The sequence below is a fragment of the Sceloporus occidentalis genome, unplaced genomic scaffold (assembly GCF_023333645.1).
Source record: "Sceloporus occidentalis isolate IW3139 unplaced genomic scaffold, rSceOcc1.0.p SCAF_2, whole genome shotgun sequence".
Taxonomy (NCBI): domain Eukaryota; kingdom Metazoa; phylum Chordata; class Lepidosauria; order Squamata; family Phrynosomatidae; genus Sceloporus; species Sceloporus occidentalis.
Genome location: NW_028316982.1, coordinates 215,264,324 through 215,277,979, shown reverse-complemented (window position 1 = coordinate 215,277,979; position 13,656 = coordinate 215,264,324). Strand labels below are relative to the sequence as shown.

Here is a 13,656-nt window from a genome sequence, read left to right as displayed (position 1 = left end):
GCCTCAAATCTTCCTGAAAGTTTATGCACTGCTAGTTTTTTAGATGATAAAGGACATACTTTTTTCTGTGCTCAAACAATCTGTGCCAAAGGCAAAAAATGACATTTGTATGCAACACATTCAACACTATATGTGCATGTTCATCTATCTCAATAACAAACTGTCATCTTTGTGTGCATATGTCTTGCAGTGATAATAAGAGCCATATCTTCTTCAAGATGTCACGTTTGCAGGGATAGATTTCAAGCTGTAGGCAGCTTTAGTGAAACACTTCACACTGTGAACATGCTTCTTCCAGCCAGTAATCATATTAGGTTGTATAACACTGCTTTACACTGAATCTTACTATTGCTATCACATTTGCTTCAGTCTTCTATCTAAATTATTATCATTTGTGGTCAGTGTCCTTAAGCCTCTGAGCACAGCTATGTTAGTTTTGTAACAAATTATGAAGTGGAAATAGGAGAACACATTGAGCCAGGGATGTCACTTCAGGAATTTTTCCATTTGAAAGATATGAATAGTCTTTGGGGTACTTCAGCATTTTTGACAGAAAGCTGGAATTGTTCTGTGAGGCAGTGTGGCTTGGAACATGAGAGTGATGATAGTGTCTGAATGACACAATATATTTGTTAGCAAAGATTCAATCTTGATTTAAAAAGTAAATTGCCTCAGATTTTATTTTATATAGGGATTGGATTGTTGGCATTGATCCAGCTACAGGTTGAGTCTCACTTACTGGAAATTCCAAAATTCTAAATATACAAAAATCCCATATTGTCCACATATGTAGCTGAGATAGTGACACCTTTGCACAAAATTATTTTAAAATATTTTGTATAAAATTACCTTCAGGCTATGTGTATAAGGTGTATACAAAACATAAATGAATTTCATCCTTAAACTTGGGTCCCATCTCCAAGATATCCCAATATGTAAATGCAAATATTCCAAAATCCAAAACGCTTCTAGTTCCAAACATTTTGGATAAGGGAGTACTGCCATTGTAAGGTTCAGAGGTTATCCACCATTCCTCTTGCCACTGGGCCAGTCATTTTTTAGGAATTTTATGTGCCACAGAGGATCCAAGATGCATTTGGCTGGGCTCCTGCCAGTGCTAAATCTGTTTCAAAATTATCCTTTCAGTCTGTGAGAGCTTTACACTGTAACAAACAAACATAGAGAACTGCCTTATAATGAGTGAAGCAGCTGTTCCATCTAGCTCTCTACTATCATCTCAGTCTCTCTCAAGGACCTCAGGCAGGATTATTTCCTAGTCTTACTTAGAGGTCCCAGTATTACTGTACTTGAACAGTATGAACAGGCACCAACTCTAATTATCTTCAGACATCAGATGAGATTTAGTGCATTCAGGGTTACATATTTGTATGATATGTAGTAGCTGTTCTCTTTACAGTTACCTGGATGCATTCAGAATTATACTGTATAGTGGTATAATTAATGCTTCTTTAAATGGCCAATTCACATAAAAGCCTAAAGTGAGGAAAGGAATGTAGCGTAGAGTTCATCGTGATATATGCATTTGTGTGTGTGTGTGTGTGTGTGTGTGTGTGTGAGAGAGAGAGAGAGAGAGAGAGAGAAAATTCATAAATATGAACTGTTGGAGCAATACTCTAACATAAAATTGGTAGAGAAGCAATTAAATTTTCTTGGCAGTCATATAAAATATAACGTTTAAAATGTTGTTAAACACCTTGAGTGCCTATTGGGAAAAAGGTGGGATATTAACAACAGCTACAACTTAGCGATAAAACACCCCCCAACCCAGGGGTGGCTTTAAGCCGTCCTTTCTAAAAGCAGATTGGAGCTGCAGCAACCACACACCATGACCCCAATCCACCTTTTTGCTGGCCAAAAAAGGAGTAGCAAACAGATACTCCTTTTTGAGCTAGCAAAAAGCCAGTGTTTACCTATCACTACAGCTGGAAGCCCACTTTAAGGTGCTCTAGTGGTGTGCGGTATGTAAACTCCACATCGCCAGAGCTCTCGGAAGCCGACCCACGCCTGGGCAGCCAGCAGGCTTGAAGCCAGCTTCCAGGTATCTTGGGGGCATGTGTCATCTGTTCACCATGTTGTCTTTATGCCCCCAAGATGCCCAGAAGCCAGCTTTTTACACTAGTAAGTATATCAGCTAGTCTTCAAAAGGTTCTCCTTAGTGAAAGGTTTCCATTTGTTTGTAAAATTTTAGTACACTCAAATATATCTTTTTAATGAAGTAAACTTTTGGTAACTTACAATCAAATCATAAATTTCCTATTCATTGATAGAATTTCTAATAATATTTGTTTGCTCTTAACTTAGACATAATTCAAGTAGATAGTGAAATGTGTGATCACTGTTTTGAAATCTAGTGCAAGGGTACAGAATGGCCAACTCTGTTATTTGGGCTCCCATCTTCCAAGGATTTAAACATGGATAATATGGCACTGCAACTTTGTGGCAACTCTCTAATGCTTTTATTGATATGATGGAAAGGGAACAAACTTCTAGAAAGTGTTTAGAAATATAATTATAATATTGTTAGCAGATTCAGGTTATGTGAATAAATTATATGAAATAAATTGACTGCACTTGATGTATTTCTTGTTCTAGATCAGAGGAGGAAAGCTGATGATCACTTACACAAGGAAGAATGATGCTGGCAAATATGTCTGTGTTGGAACAAACATGGTGGGAGAAAGAGAAAGTGAAGTGGCAGAGCTCACAGTTTTAGGTAAAGGAAGCTTCAACTCTAAGATCTTTAATCAATAAGAATATTTTAAACAATAAGAGAGTACAGATTTCTTAAACTGAACATTGCCTTAAGGATGGATAAATATGTATTCTGGTTGTGACAGAGAGACAAAACAACCAAATAACTCTTTTAGTGCATGGTTTATCTTGAGTACCTGACTGTAACTCCTGTTATCCTCAGTCATCATAGCCAGTAGTCTGGGATTATGGGAGCTATAATCATATGGAAATCCAAGAATAGAACAACTGTGCTGTAACATTTGGTAAAAAAATATCAGCTACAGAAATGCACTTCTGGATTTAATGATAAACGTAGGAGACAATAAATGATGCAAACTAATTGGAATCAATGTTAGTGCTTTCCAATTCAACATATATGTGATATCCTTTGGCTGGAGAGTGGGGTATGAATAAATAATTATTATTACATGTGTTAAAGATGCCTAGTCCTATTTTAATCTCTCAAACCTGATGGTACAGGGGAGGAAAAGAAATTGGAATGGAAACATGAAGAAAGTCAAATTTTTAAAAAAAGAAGACAACAATCAAACACTTTAAAAATACTTGGGGGTATTTAAAAGTACAGTAGAAATTTGGCTGAAATGTTTCATAGATCAATAGGTACATTAAATCCAACAGGACTGCAGTGTGTTATCAAGCCCAGTTAAAGAAACAATTCTTTGCTGTCCATTATTGTTTATTAAAAGTATTTTTGTCCCTCAACCTAAGAAATGTAAGAGGCAGTAAAAGAAAACATTCTGCAATTCAGTACAATAATCCAGCAAACATAATAAAAACAAATAATCTGAATCTGTTTTTTCTTCAGTGGTTGGGTTAGTAGGGAAGAGGGGTATTCTTCCTCCCAGACCTGGTTATCTCCATCTGCTTGTGACTGGGACAGAGGAGAACAGGAAAAGCAGGAACAGGAGCACAATTTTTTTCTTTACAAGCAGACATGCTTAGTCTCCATGTATATGGTTTTGTGGGCATTTGAATGATTTGATCAAGTAATACTGATTCATTTACATACTGAGTAGTGGTGTTTAGCTACAGTTTCTGGTTCATGTCAGTTTTCTGATGCTGACATATTGAAAAGGAAATTTTGTTTTTCAGGTATTTATCTTCCACTTATTAAGTTAAATTGTCATGGGTCCAAAATAGATTGCAGAAATAATCCAGTTTGAGACTGCTTTAATTGTCCTGGCTCACTTTAGGGAATCCTGGGAATAGTACTTTATTGTGGCACCAGAACTCTGTGACAGAGAGGGCTAAATGTCTCCCAAAGCTACACTTCCCAGAATTCCCTAGCAATTGAGCCAGGACAGTTAAAATGGTCTCAGACTGGATTATTTCTGAAGTGTGTTTTGGATCATGATTTTAATTTAGAAATAGATATTTTCAGCTTTCAATTTAAACAATTGCATTTTGGAACTTATATTATCATTTTTCTCTGATTTCTTTCATTCTAATCTCTTTTCTTATCCAATTTGTTTACTGTAGAAAGGCCATCATTTGTGAAAAGACCCAGTAATTTGGCTGTAACTGCAGATGATAGTGCAGAATTTAACTGTGAGGCACGTGGTGATCCAGTGCCAACAGTAAGGTGGCGCAAAGATGATGGAGAACTACCTAAAGCAAGGTTCAGTAGACTTCATTTATCTTTTTTTTTATTTTAAGTTATCCTATGGTATTGATCTTTAGTATACTGTGCGTTTGGTTTTTGAAGGGGATAGCTGTGTTCCTGTAGTCCAGCAAAACGAACAAGTTTTCATTGCTTTTGTGTTGTACCTATTATAATACCTAAAAGTGTAAGAAATGTATTGTGTGTGGGCCTTGGAGTCTCCTGTTGACTTATGGTGTCCCCATGAAGAGGTGGTTTTGCCATTTCCTTTCTCTGAAATATATCCTACATCACCTGGTATTCATTGGCCATCTCCTATCCCAAGTATTAACCAGGGATGATTGTGCATAGCTTCCACAATGAGAGAGCATCTAGTGCCCTTAGGGTATTTAGACCCCATGGAAATAGTCATAAGCTTTTGTGGACTGCAGTGTGAGTTATATATGCACATAACTAACATTTGTAGTTGTTGTAAACAGTGAAGATGAAATGCAGAAAATAAAGTCAGAAGTAATTATGGAAATTGCAGTGACCATTCACAAACACAGTTGTTAGTGTTAGGTAACACAGACATCAAGATTTAACTATCTAATTAATACACACAGTGTGATGAGAAACCCTTATCTAAGTTTACAGATTATACAACTGAAACACTTAAGAAATTCACATTCAGTGGTTTCCTATTGTCGTATCCCACTGAAATGCATTTATTCAACTATGGCAACATCTTTCTCCTGGTTGGTTGAAATATTCTTGCACTGATTGTTAAACTTCTGAGATCAGAGTTGTGTCTGTTAATTATTTGCATAGACACTGGTTTGCTCATTCTATATAGAAGGTAGAAGATCATTACTGCAGATATAAAGTAATCATAATGATCTCAGTAATCTTTTTTTGTTCTTCAATTATGATGGAATTCTCTTTTGGTAAAACCTGAACAGAAAGAAATAATAGCGTAAAGTTGCATAAACAAAACCAACATTTTTATGTGAGAAAAATAACCTAATTTTGCTGTCATTCACACAGTTAGAAATAACAAAGTAGATGAATAACATTTCAAAATATATTAGCTCTGAGAGGAGATGACCTTACCCTGTGAGTAGAATAATGTATCTATCTCTTATACGAGACATGTTGCAGACACACAATCATGCACATGCTGTTATGAGAGCAGAAAAGAGAGTACTGTACTGAAAAGCACATTGAAAGCAGAAAATAGTAAGGAGACAAGCTCCAAGCGCTCTGAGATGGTCAACTGTCTATTTGGTTCTATCAAAAAGGCTAATGCATTTTGACCTTAATAAGAAAAGGCCTTTGTGGCAAGTCACTAGGCAGAATTGATTTCCCCAACAACCCAGCCAGATGGTGGAAGAGCCTTGCTTGGCAAGCATTTGGCCATCCTCCTCCTCCACTGCCTGGCCTTCTCTTCAGGAGAAGGCTGAGCAGCAGAGAGCCTTGAAATCGTTCCATGTCCTTATGGGACATCCGAAATCCTTTGGCAGGCCACATGTGGCCCCTGGGCCATATGTTGTGCAGGCCTGTTGTAAATAAAGTTAACATTTATTTTGTTTCTAAAAGAGTAGTGGCCTGGATGAATTTCTAACAATAACTACACAGATTACTTCTCCCAACCCATTGGTCTTGGGAGAAGACTTTGCTGGCCTCTCATTGGAGAGACCAGAAATTTAAAGAAAAGCAGTGTGCTCTGATTGGCCAATAGACAGGGAGGAGGCGGAGCTAAGCCTATTTAAAGCTCACCTGCCCTTAACTCCCTGTCAGTTGAAAAAACACTGGCCTACTCTCCTGCCTCAAGTGTGAGATTAATTCTGGTCACCTTGGGGCTGGATAGGAATTTTCTCCCCCTTTTTGAAAGGGTTTTTTTGCCTACCCTGCACTGTTAATTGGGGAATCGGACAATTGGCTTTGGGTGTGGTCATAAATAGCTTTCATTTCATAGGTGGGGGGAGATAGAGGTTTTGGTGAACACCTTGGCACCCTCCAAAAGGGTGAAGGTGGGTCTTTGGAACTGAGGTTTGCGTCTGGCGAATAAACACGAAGGAAAAGAGATTTGCCTTCAGGCTGGCCTGAGATTTAAACCCTCACTTAAGTCTTGAGAGTTAAGTGGGGGAGTCTTGGGTTGGCCTTCCAGATGCGGGCCGGCCAGGGAGAAACCCACTTATGGATTGCCCTTGGGCAATCCATAAGTGTTTTCATCCTTTGGAAGCTGGGGAATTGGTCTTGGAGTAGACCATCCACCAGCTGTTCCTAAACAAGGTTTCCCCCCCTGGTTTTGCAGTTCTCGAAGAAATTAAAGTTAAATAGGTTGAGTTTAATAAAGTTCCCCATTTTTATAAACCAGTTCTCTGTGTCTGGTCTCGTTATTCAATGAGTTGGTCAACAGAAAACACTACCAAAGATAAAACACATATAAGAGAAGGATACTGGGAAAAAGGAAAGGAAAGTGTATTAAAGGCAAGTGTCAAAGACCAAGAGGTCTTTGGATGTTTCTGAGGTAAAAATAAAGCCTCAAAACATTGACAGGAAGACTGCCTTGGTCAGAGCCTTCTTAAGGGGCTTTCGTCAGAAATCACTGGAGGTGAGAACACTCCAAAACATGGGACCATTGTTTTTTTTTTATAATCAGTGGTTTATGATTTCTTTAGATATGAAATTCGTGACGACCACACTTTGAAAATCCGGAAAGTTGCAGCAGGAGACATGGGTTCTTATACTTGTGTTGCGGAAAATATGGTTGGAAAGGCAGAAGCATCAGCCACTTTAACAGTTCAAGGTATGAATTATATTCTAAGAATAAAAGGTAAAAAAAATTAAAGTTGAAGTTTTTATACAGTAGTGTCATTGCACCCATAAATAATCACTGCTGGAACTTGCATTACCAACTTAGGAAAGTCTCTCAGTTTTGATTGTTGGATTTCTACTGAACTGTTCAAGTATTTCAAATATGATTTTTTTTCAGTGTGTCAAAAGAATTATGTTCCATCATGGGAATGGAAAATGAAGGCATTTCTTACCTCAGTGCTCTTAGAAATATGCTGTTAGTAACATAAATACTTGAAGAGTTTTAAAAGGGTGCATTTTCTTTATTACTTCATATTCCCATTGAAAGACCCATTTGTAACAATTTTGCCTTTTTGCTGTTCACTGTAGCTTTAATGGCAGTAGCACATTTATTTGATTTTTCAGATTTTTGAGGTCATCATTTTATTGCTTGAGCCTGATCAAACACAAATATATATTGGACATTTCTTCTGCTTGAGATGTACTGCCCATTTAAGAGAACTGTTTCTTTTAACCACTTGTAATATGCATATAGCAAAAAAGATCACAGGACTACTGTTTCTATTGTACTATAACATGCTAGTGGAACTCAGTGAATGAGTATGTGTGAAAATCTGTCGCTGGCTTTATATATACATTCCAGATGTTCACTCTTAAGATAATCCCTTGCTTCCTTTCCTGGCTGGAAAGCAGACAATGATGTCATACCATTTTGACCCTCAGTTTAATTGCTGTGATTCTTCTGTTTTGTTTGTGTTCCTCATGACTTATTCTTGAGACACACATGCATCTGGACTTTACTATTTTTGTTACAAGTTATTTTGACACACCTTCTCTTAGTCCTTCTCTTTGTGATTGTCAAGAAAATCAACACGATTTCAAGTTTGGTAGAGTCTGAGCAAAAATGTCAATTTTCTAGATAGTTTTGTTGGTTTTCAAGTCTTGATGCTTACACTAAAGAGCTTAAAAGCAAGGTTTACCATTCAGAAGTAAGGCTGGAAAACATCGTTTGGGTCAGCTATTTGATTTTCCGTGAATAATTTAGGAACCCTAGGAACAGGAACATTCCTGTTTAAAACTGTAAGGCTTGGATCCAGAACTTGCAAAATGTACTCATTTAGATCACAACTTCCCTAACCAGCATGATGAACATGATGGCTGGAGATTCTGGGAATTTGCCTCAGATGCTGCTGCCGAATAACCACAGGAGACCGTGATGGAGGAAAGGCCACAACTTTATTAAGCAAACCATTGGTAGGGTTGGCACAAAGCATGAGGTCAGGATCTGCGAAATCAAACAACCCCACGTTTGTCTGATTAACCACAACCTGGCACCCACCTAGGGGCTAAGGACCACCGTATGACCGCATCTCTGCCATGCGTTCACATATTCGCTAAGCCCCTAGTCACCGGGAGGCGCTCTTGCGTTATGGCCCCCGCAATGGCCATACGCCTGCCCTATTCGCCCCCGGGTCCCGACTGACTCCCAAACCAGAGCTCCGTAGCCCTGGTACCACACCGTGCAGATCCTGGCCTATGCTGCCGCCCCAAAGTTGTGACAAAAAACCCAAACCCAAGCGGTGGATGGGTGGGAGAAGGCTCAGCTCCTCCTCCCTTCCTGCTTGGCTCCTAACCATCCGGAGCCAAGCGCCGACTGAGGGCCGGGACTGGCAGCACGGCCTATATAGGCCTAAGCCCCGCCCTCAGTACCACCTGACCAGGAGACTCCTCCTCCAGGGCAGCTGAACCAATCATCTGCCCTGGAGGACCGGAACTCCCGGTCACCGAGCCCAGCTCCCAGAGCGTCGCAGGGTGGAAGGGCCTCCCTTTCGCCCCGCGCACCAATAGGGAGCTGGGGCAAGCCCCAGAGCACTCTGGGGCTTGTAGTCGTTTGCTGCGTCTAGCGGCAAAGCGGTCAGCCCGCCGAGTCGGGCAACCGCTTTTTTATTTAAAAAAGTAAGGTCATGATGTTCTTGTTGAATCTTTGAAGTTCCCTTCTACACTTAGGGGTTGGGGATGTGGCCACTGCACACCACACCCCCAACCTGGTGGAAAAAGAAGCCACAAAATGCAACTCCTATTTCCGCCACTATAGGGCTATGACACCCCTCGTGCACAGCGCCGTTTGGATGCTGCACATGAGGGATGTCATTATGGTGTGCACCATCTGGATGGGCATGTGCCAAGATGACGCCCAGGGTGCACAACAGGGTTTGGGAGCATTTGAGCACTCCACCCTGCCACAGCCCTTGTTTGCGGTCAAGATGGCACCAAGTGCCAGTCAGGTTGGCACAAAGTGCCAGTCCGTACTATCCCATACTTGCAAAATTATATCACATGTTAAGATACAAGTAAGGGAGGTTACAGTCCTGTTCAGAAAACAACACATGGAAAGTTGATAAATTGAAATTATCTAAAATAGCCAAAAAAGAACCCCAAACCATAGCTAATAGACTATTAGTCAAATAGAAATGAGGAATAGAAGGAGATTGGAAATTAACAGGACTCAGGGAACCAAAAAGGATTGGGATTTTAATACTTTATACTTTTTATATACTTTATTATTGGGGAAAGGCAACTTGGTTATTTTGAACCTCTGCCTTAAAGAATGCATGAAAAGACTAAATCCAATTTTAGTTCCAAGCAGAGTAGGCCCCAGAGATCCAATATATCATATAGTGGCTTGAACTCTGGAGACTGTTGAAATCCCGGTTCAGCCATGGAAACCCATTGAGTGACCTTGGGCAAGTCACACTCTGTCACCCTCAGTGTCAGGCAAAGGCAACCTCCCTCTTGCGGGCTGTAATCTTAATTTTAAACAACTTTTTATAACATTCACAGCCCCCAAAATGCTCCTCTGATTCCATCAATTTTACACACATCAGTTTTATCCTCCAATACAAATATGTGGTTGTGTTTTCCAGAATAACATGTTTGAATAGCATAAACTGAGTTTATTTCCATTCTTGTAATAATGCTTAAATGTAATATCTTAAAGACGTCTTAAGTCAAACAGTATCCAAACACTTTTGATTCAGTAAATACATAAATTTACTTAAATGGAATGTAATGGTGTATGCAAATATCTATTGATTTGCACTGTAGTTAAAAAGTTATGTAGATATTTGCAGTTGTGCAGAGTGTTGAACATAATGAGTGGTGGTTTATTTTTTTTCTCCATAGCTCCCAAGTTCCCCCAAGAGAAATTTTCCCCAGAAGTGGGCAACATAATACTAAATCAAAACTCATGTGACTCATGGCAAAATGGGACCCACGGAGAAAAACTGATACAGTTGTCAGAGAGTGCATACTCCTATCACCTAGCTACTGTGATTAAGGAGCATTAGTAACAATGGCTATAGGAAATAAACTAAACTTTATTATAGGTGTTCTGTTAGAAATAGGAAAATTCTCTAAGGGTGAAAGGATAAACTACAACAGAAAGAGAGTTACATTAATTTTACTTTTGGAGCAGTGAATGAACAAAAAGGAGTAAGAAAAGAGGTGAATGGATCCCTAAGAATATCAGTCTAAGAGAGGTTGTGATGTGATGATAATAAGTGCTTACCGTCTCTCAATAGGCTCTCAGACACCAAGGAAGCATAGGCCTGGAACTGACGGGCCTTTGCGGTACCCTCGTCATGTGTGAGGGTTGCCTGGTGGGTGGAGTGCCCAAACACCTGGCAAGCCTTGCATGTGACGAGGGCACCACAACTGCAGCACGCCCACCAGACAGGGTACGTAACAATGATGTTGCAGCTGCGCCGCTTCCAAACAGGGCGGTGCAGCTGCGACATCATTGTGACATCTCTGGCGCTTTGCTGTGTTGCAGCAGCACCAGAAAAAGGAGCCGCTTCCAGGCGCTCCTTTTTTGCTCCGTAGCAGCGGCACACAATTTGTTTGCTGTGGTGCTCCTGCAGAGCAAAGAGAGGCGCTGGGGAGGCGCCTCTTTTTGGCACTCTGTACCGCGCCATAGATAATTTGGAGGAATTCAGGCTTTTTGCAGATGAGGGGGCAAAAAAAAAAAAAAACTTCCACACAAAAAGAAATTACAATTTTTATCCAAGTATTCATGAGAATGTACATTTTTAAACATGTCTGTCTGCTTCACATGGATTCACATGGCTGCACATTTTCAGTAGAGGGAGGTTGAATAGATGTGAATTTGTACAGGAAAGTGAAGACAATTAAGCATTGATGCAAATGTGCCAAAAAGTGGGGCAATTCACACATTACCCTTAGTCTCACTCTAAGACATGTTTAACTCTTTAAATGCTGAACATTGTTGCATTTCCCACATCCCTTCTCAACAGCATGTGAACAAGTCCACAAGATTCATTATTTCTCATAGAATTTTGTAAATTACATAACGTGAAGGGCAGAATGGTGTTAACGTGGCTTAAAATGGTCTGTAACAAGCCGATGTCTAATTCTACAATTAACATCGAGCAGTAATATTTTTTTTCCTTATTTGCCATGAGCAGTTTCAGGGTTTCTCTTAAAATGAGTTCAAAGAGGTATTCTCATTATGGACACAATTGCATTCCCTCAAAAATATACTCTGGATTAAAGAAGAAAATTATTCCTCTTTTTACAGAAAGAACTGAAAATGGATTTCTATCTTTAAACTATATGCCATGCAATCAACATTTGTCTTAAAAAGAACAACAAAAACCCTCTACCATTCAGAAAATCTATATACTTTTGTTTGTTTTTGCACTGATAAGAAGTAAATCCATTATCTTCTCTCAGTTTTTTGCTGATAGTCTGTGTGTTCTCAGTGTGCTTTACAATTGCTTATTCATGGCATGGACTCTCACTGAATGTTGCAAATGGATTCTCCTTTGTTTAAGAGAAGTAAAGAAATGTACTTGTGTTCTCCCCTCATATAAATTTTACATATGTGATGCTCGTTGGATGAAGCCTCTGGTTCATAGTGAATTATGAATGAAAATTTATTTTATATAGTCTTTATGTAGAGATTGCCACAAATACTGTGGTATAGTACACTGGTTATACACACTACATACAGTATCTTTACTTCTCCACTAGAGGATCCTGGCAACAGATGGCACTGGTTTGGGGAATCTCAAAAATGTGGAGCATCCACATGGTGAGCAGTTCTAGGAGCCACAGACCTTATGCTAAGAAATTGCCATATGGAAACATTTTTCAAGGGTTTAAATTCTGGTGTTTCATATTTCAGTGTGCTTTCAAGTATGTTATAGAGCAAAAGAGCATCCATCTTGAGCCAAGCCAAACCATTACAAAATAGAATGAAACCTGACATCTTACAACAACATATCTTCTCAGTGCAGATGAAGGACTGAAACTCCTCCTTTATAGAAATCTGCCTGTCCGTACAACATCATCTTATTGAAGAAAAGGCCAATTTAGTCCTTTTCCTGAATATGATAGTTTTTCGTATGGAGATTATGGTATGCTCAGGAAATAAAAAACAAACAAAACAAAACAGTGTTCATATAGCTTCTGAGATCATGTAGTTGCCAGAGAACTATAACCACCTGCTTCTTCTGAGTGCTACATTTTCTCCCTCTCACTGCATATGTCCCAAATGAAATGACTATAGTTAAAAGGAAATCATTTCCAGACAATATCCCAAGAAGCTTGTCATGCTCACTCATCAGTATTATTGTTAGCTTTGTATTTTTTTATATAAAGAAAGCCTTTATAATATTGTTCCTTTTTTCCCTTTATTGCTAGTCCTTGCAGAACCTGCATTTTACTTATGTATATCCTGAATGGAATTGACAAATACTACTGACATTTTACAAGATCTTGAATTTCAAGAAGATACTTTTTTACAGGAGAGTTTTCTTATAGTATTTCTGATGATATTATTAAGAACCGTATTAGCTTTTTCCAGTCAGTAATCACTATTAGACTTTATACATGTTACTTTGATGGAAAAGGTCAAGAATGTCATTATTACACATTCTGTTTTGCAAATACTGACAGATTATACAGCGGTTCCCAACCTGTGCTCTGAGGAGCCCTTAGGGCTCCTTGTGCACTTCTCACATGCTCCATGGCCACTCCAGGAAAATTACAATCTATCCAGTCTTCCTCCTCCCCCCCTCCTCCAGTAACACTACTCCTAAACACCATTAACTTGTAAGGCATAGGGTAGGTCTCTTAGGGGCTCCGTCATAGAAACTGATTCTAAAAAGGGCTCTGTGAGTCAGAAAGGTTGGGAACCCCTGGATTATAGAGACCATTTATGTTGTAAACAAAGAGCTGCTTATGGACCCTTGAGTTGTAAACAGTTCCAAGACTACTCAGTAACATGCAATATAAGTTCAAAGTTACAGAACCAGTCTTTCCATCTCTTTTCAATGATTCAGATTTCAATTAACAAGCAACAGTAAATGGTTTATATGTGGAAAGTAGTACATTTGTTTAATTAATTTCTGTCTACATTTTTCCTGTGGAGAAATTAAAGTAGGTTTTTATTTGCTTTT

The 13,656-nt window shown here is 39.1% G+C and overlaps 1 protein-coding gene across 6 annotated transcripts in view; it reads left to right on the top strand.

Annotated features, from left to right (window-relative positions):
- LOC149319683 (roundabout homolog 1) overlaps nucleotides 1-13,656 on the top strand; it is a 764,680-nt gene that overhangs the window by 657,156 nt on the left and 93,868 nt on the right. For all 6 annotated transcript variants that reach the window (XM_089512200.1, XM_089512201.1, XM_089512203.1 and 3 more), the window contains 3 exons: nucleotides 2,614-2,734; nucleotides 4,255-4,393; nucleotides 7,039-7,166. In XM_089512200.1, the coding sequence (XP_089368326.1) occupies nucleotides 2,614-2,734; nucleotides 4,255-4,393; nucleotides 7,039-7,166 (388 nt within the window). The remainder of the gene's footprint in view (nucleotides 1-2,613; nucleotides 2,735-4,254; nucleotides 4,394-7,038; nucleotides 7,167-13,656) is intronic.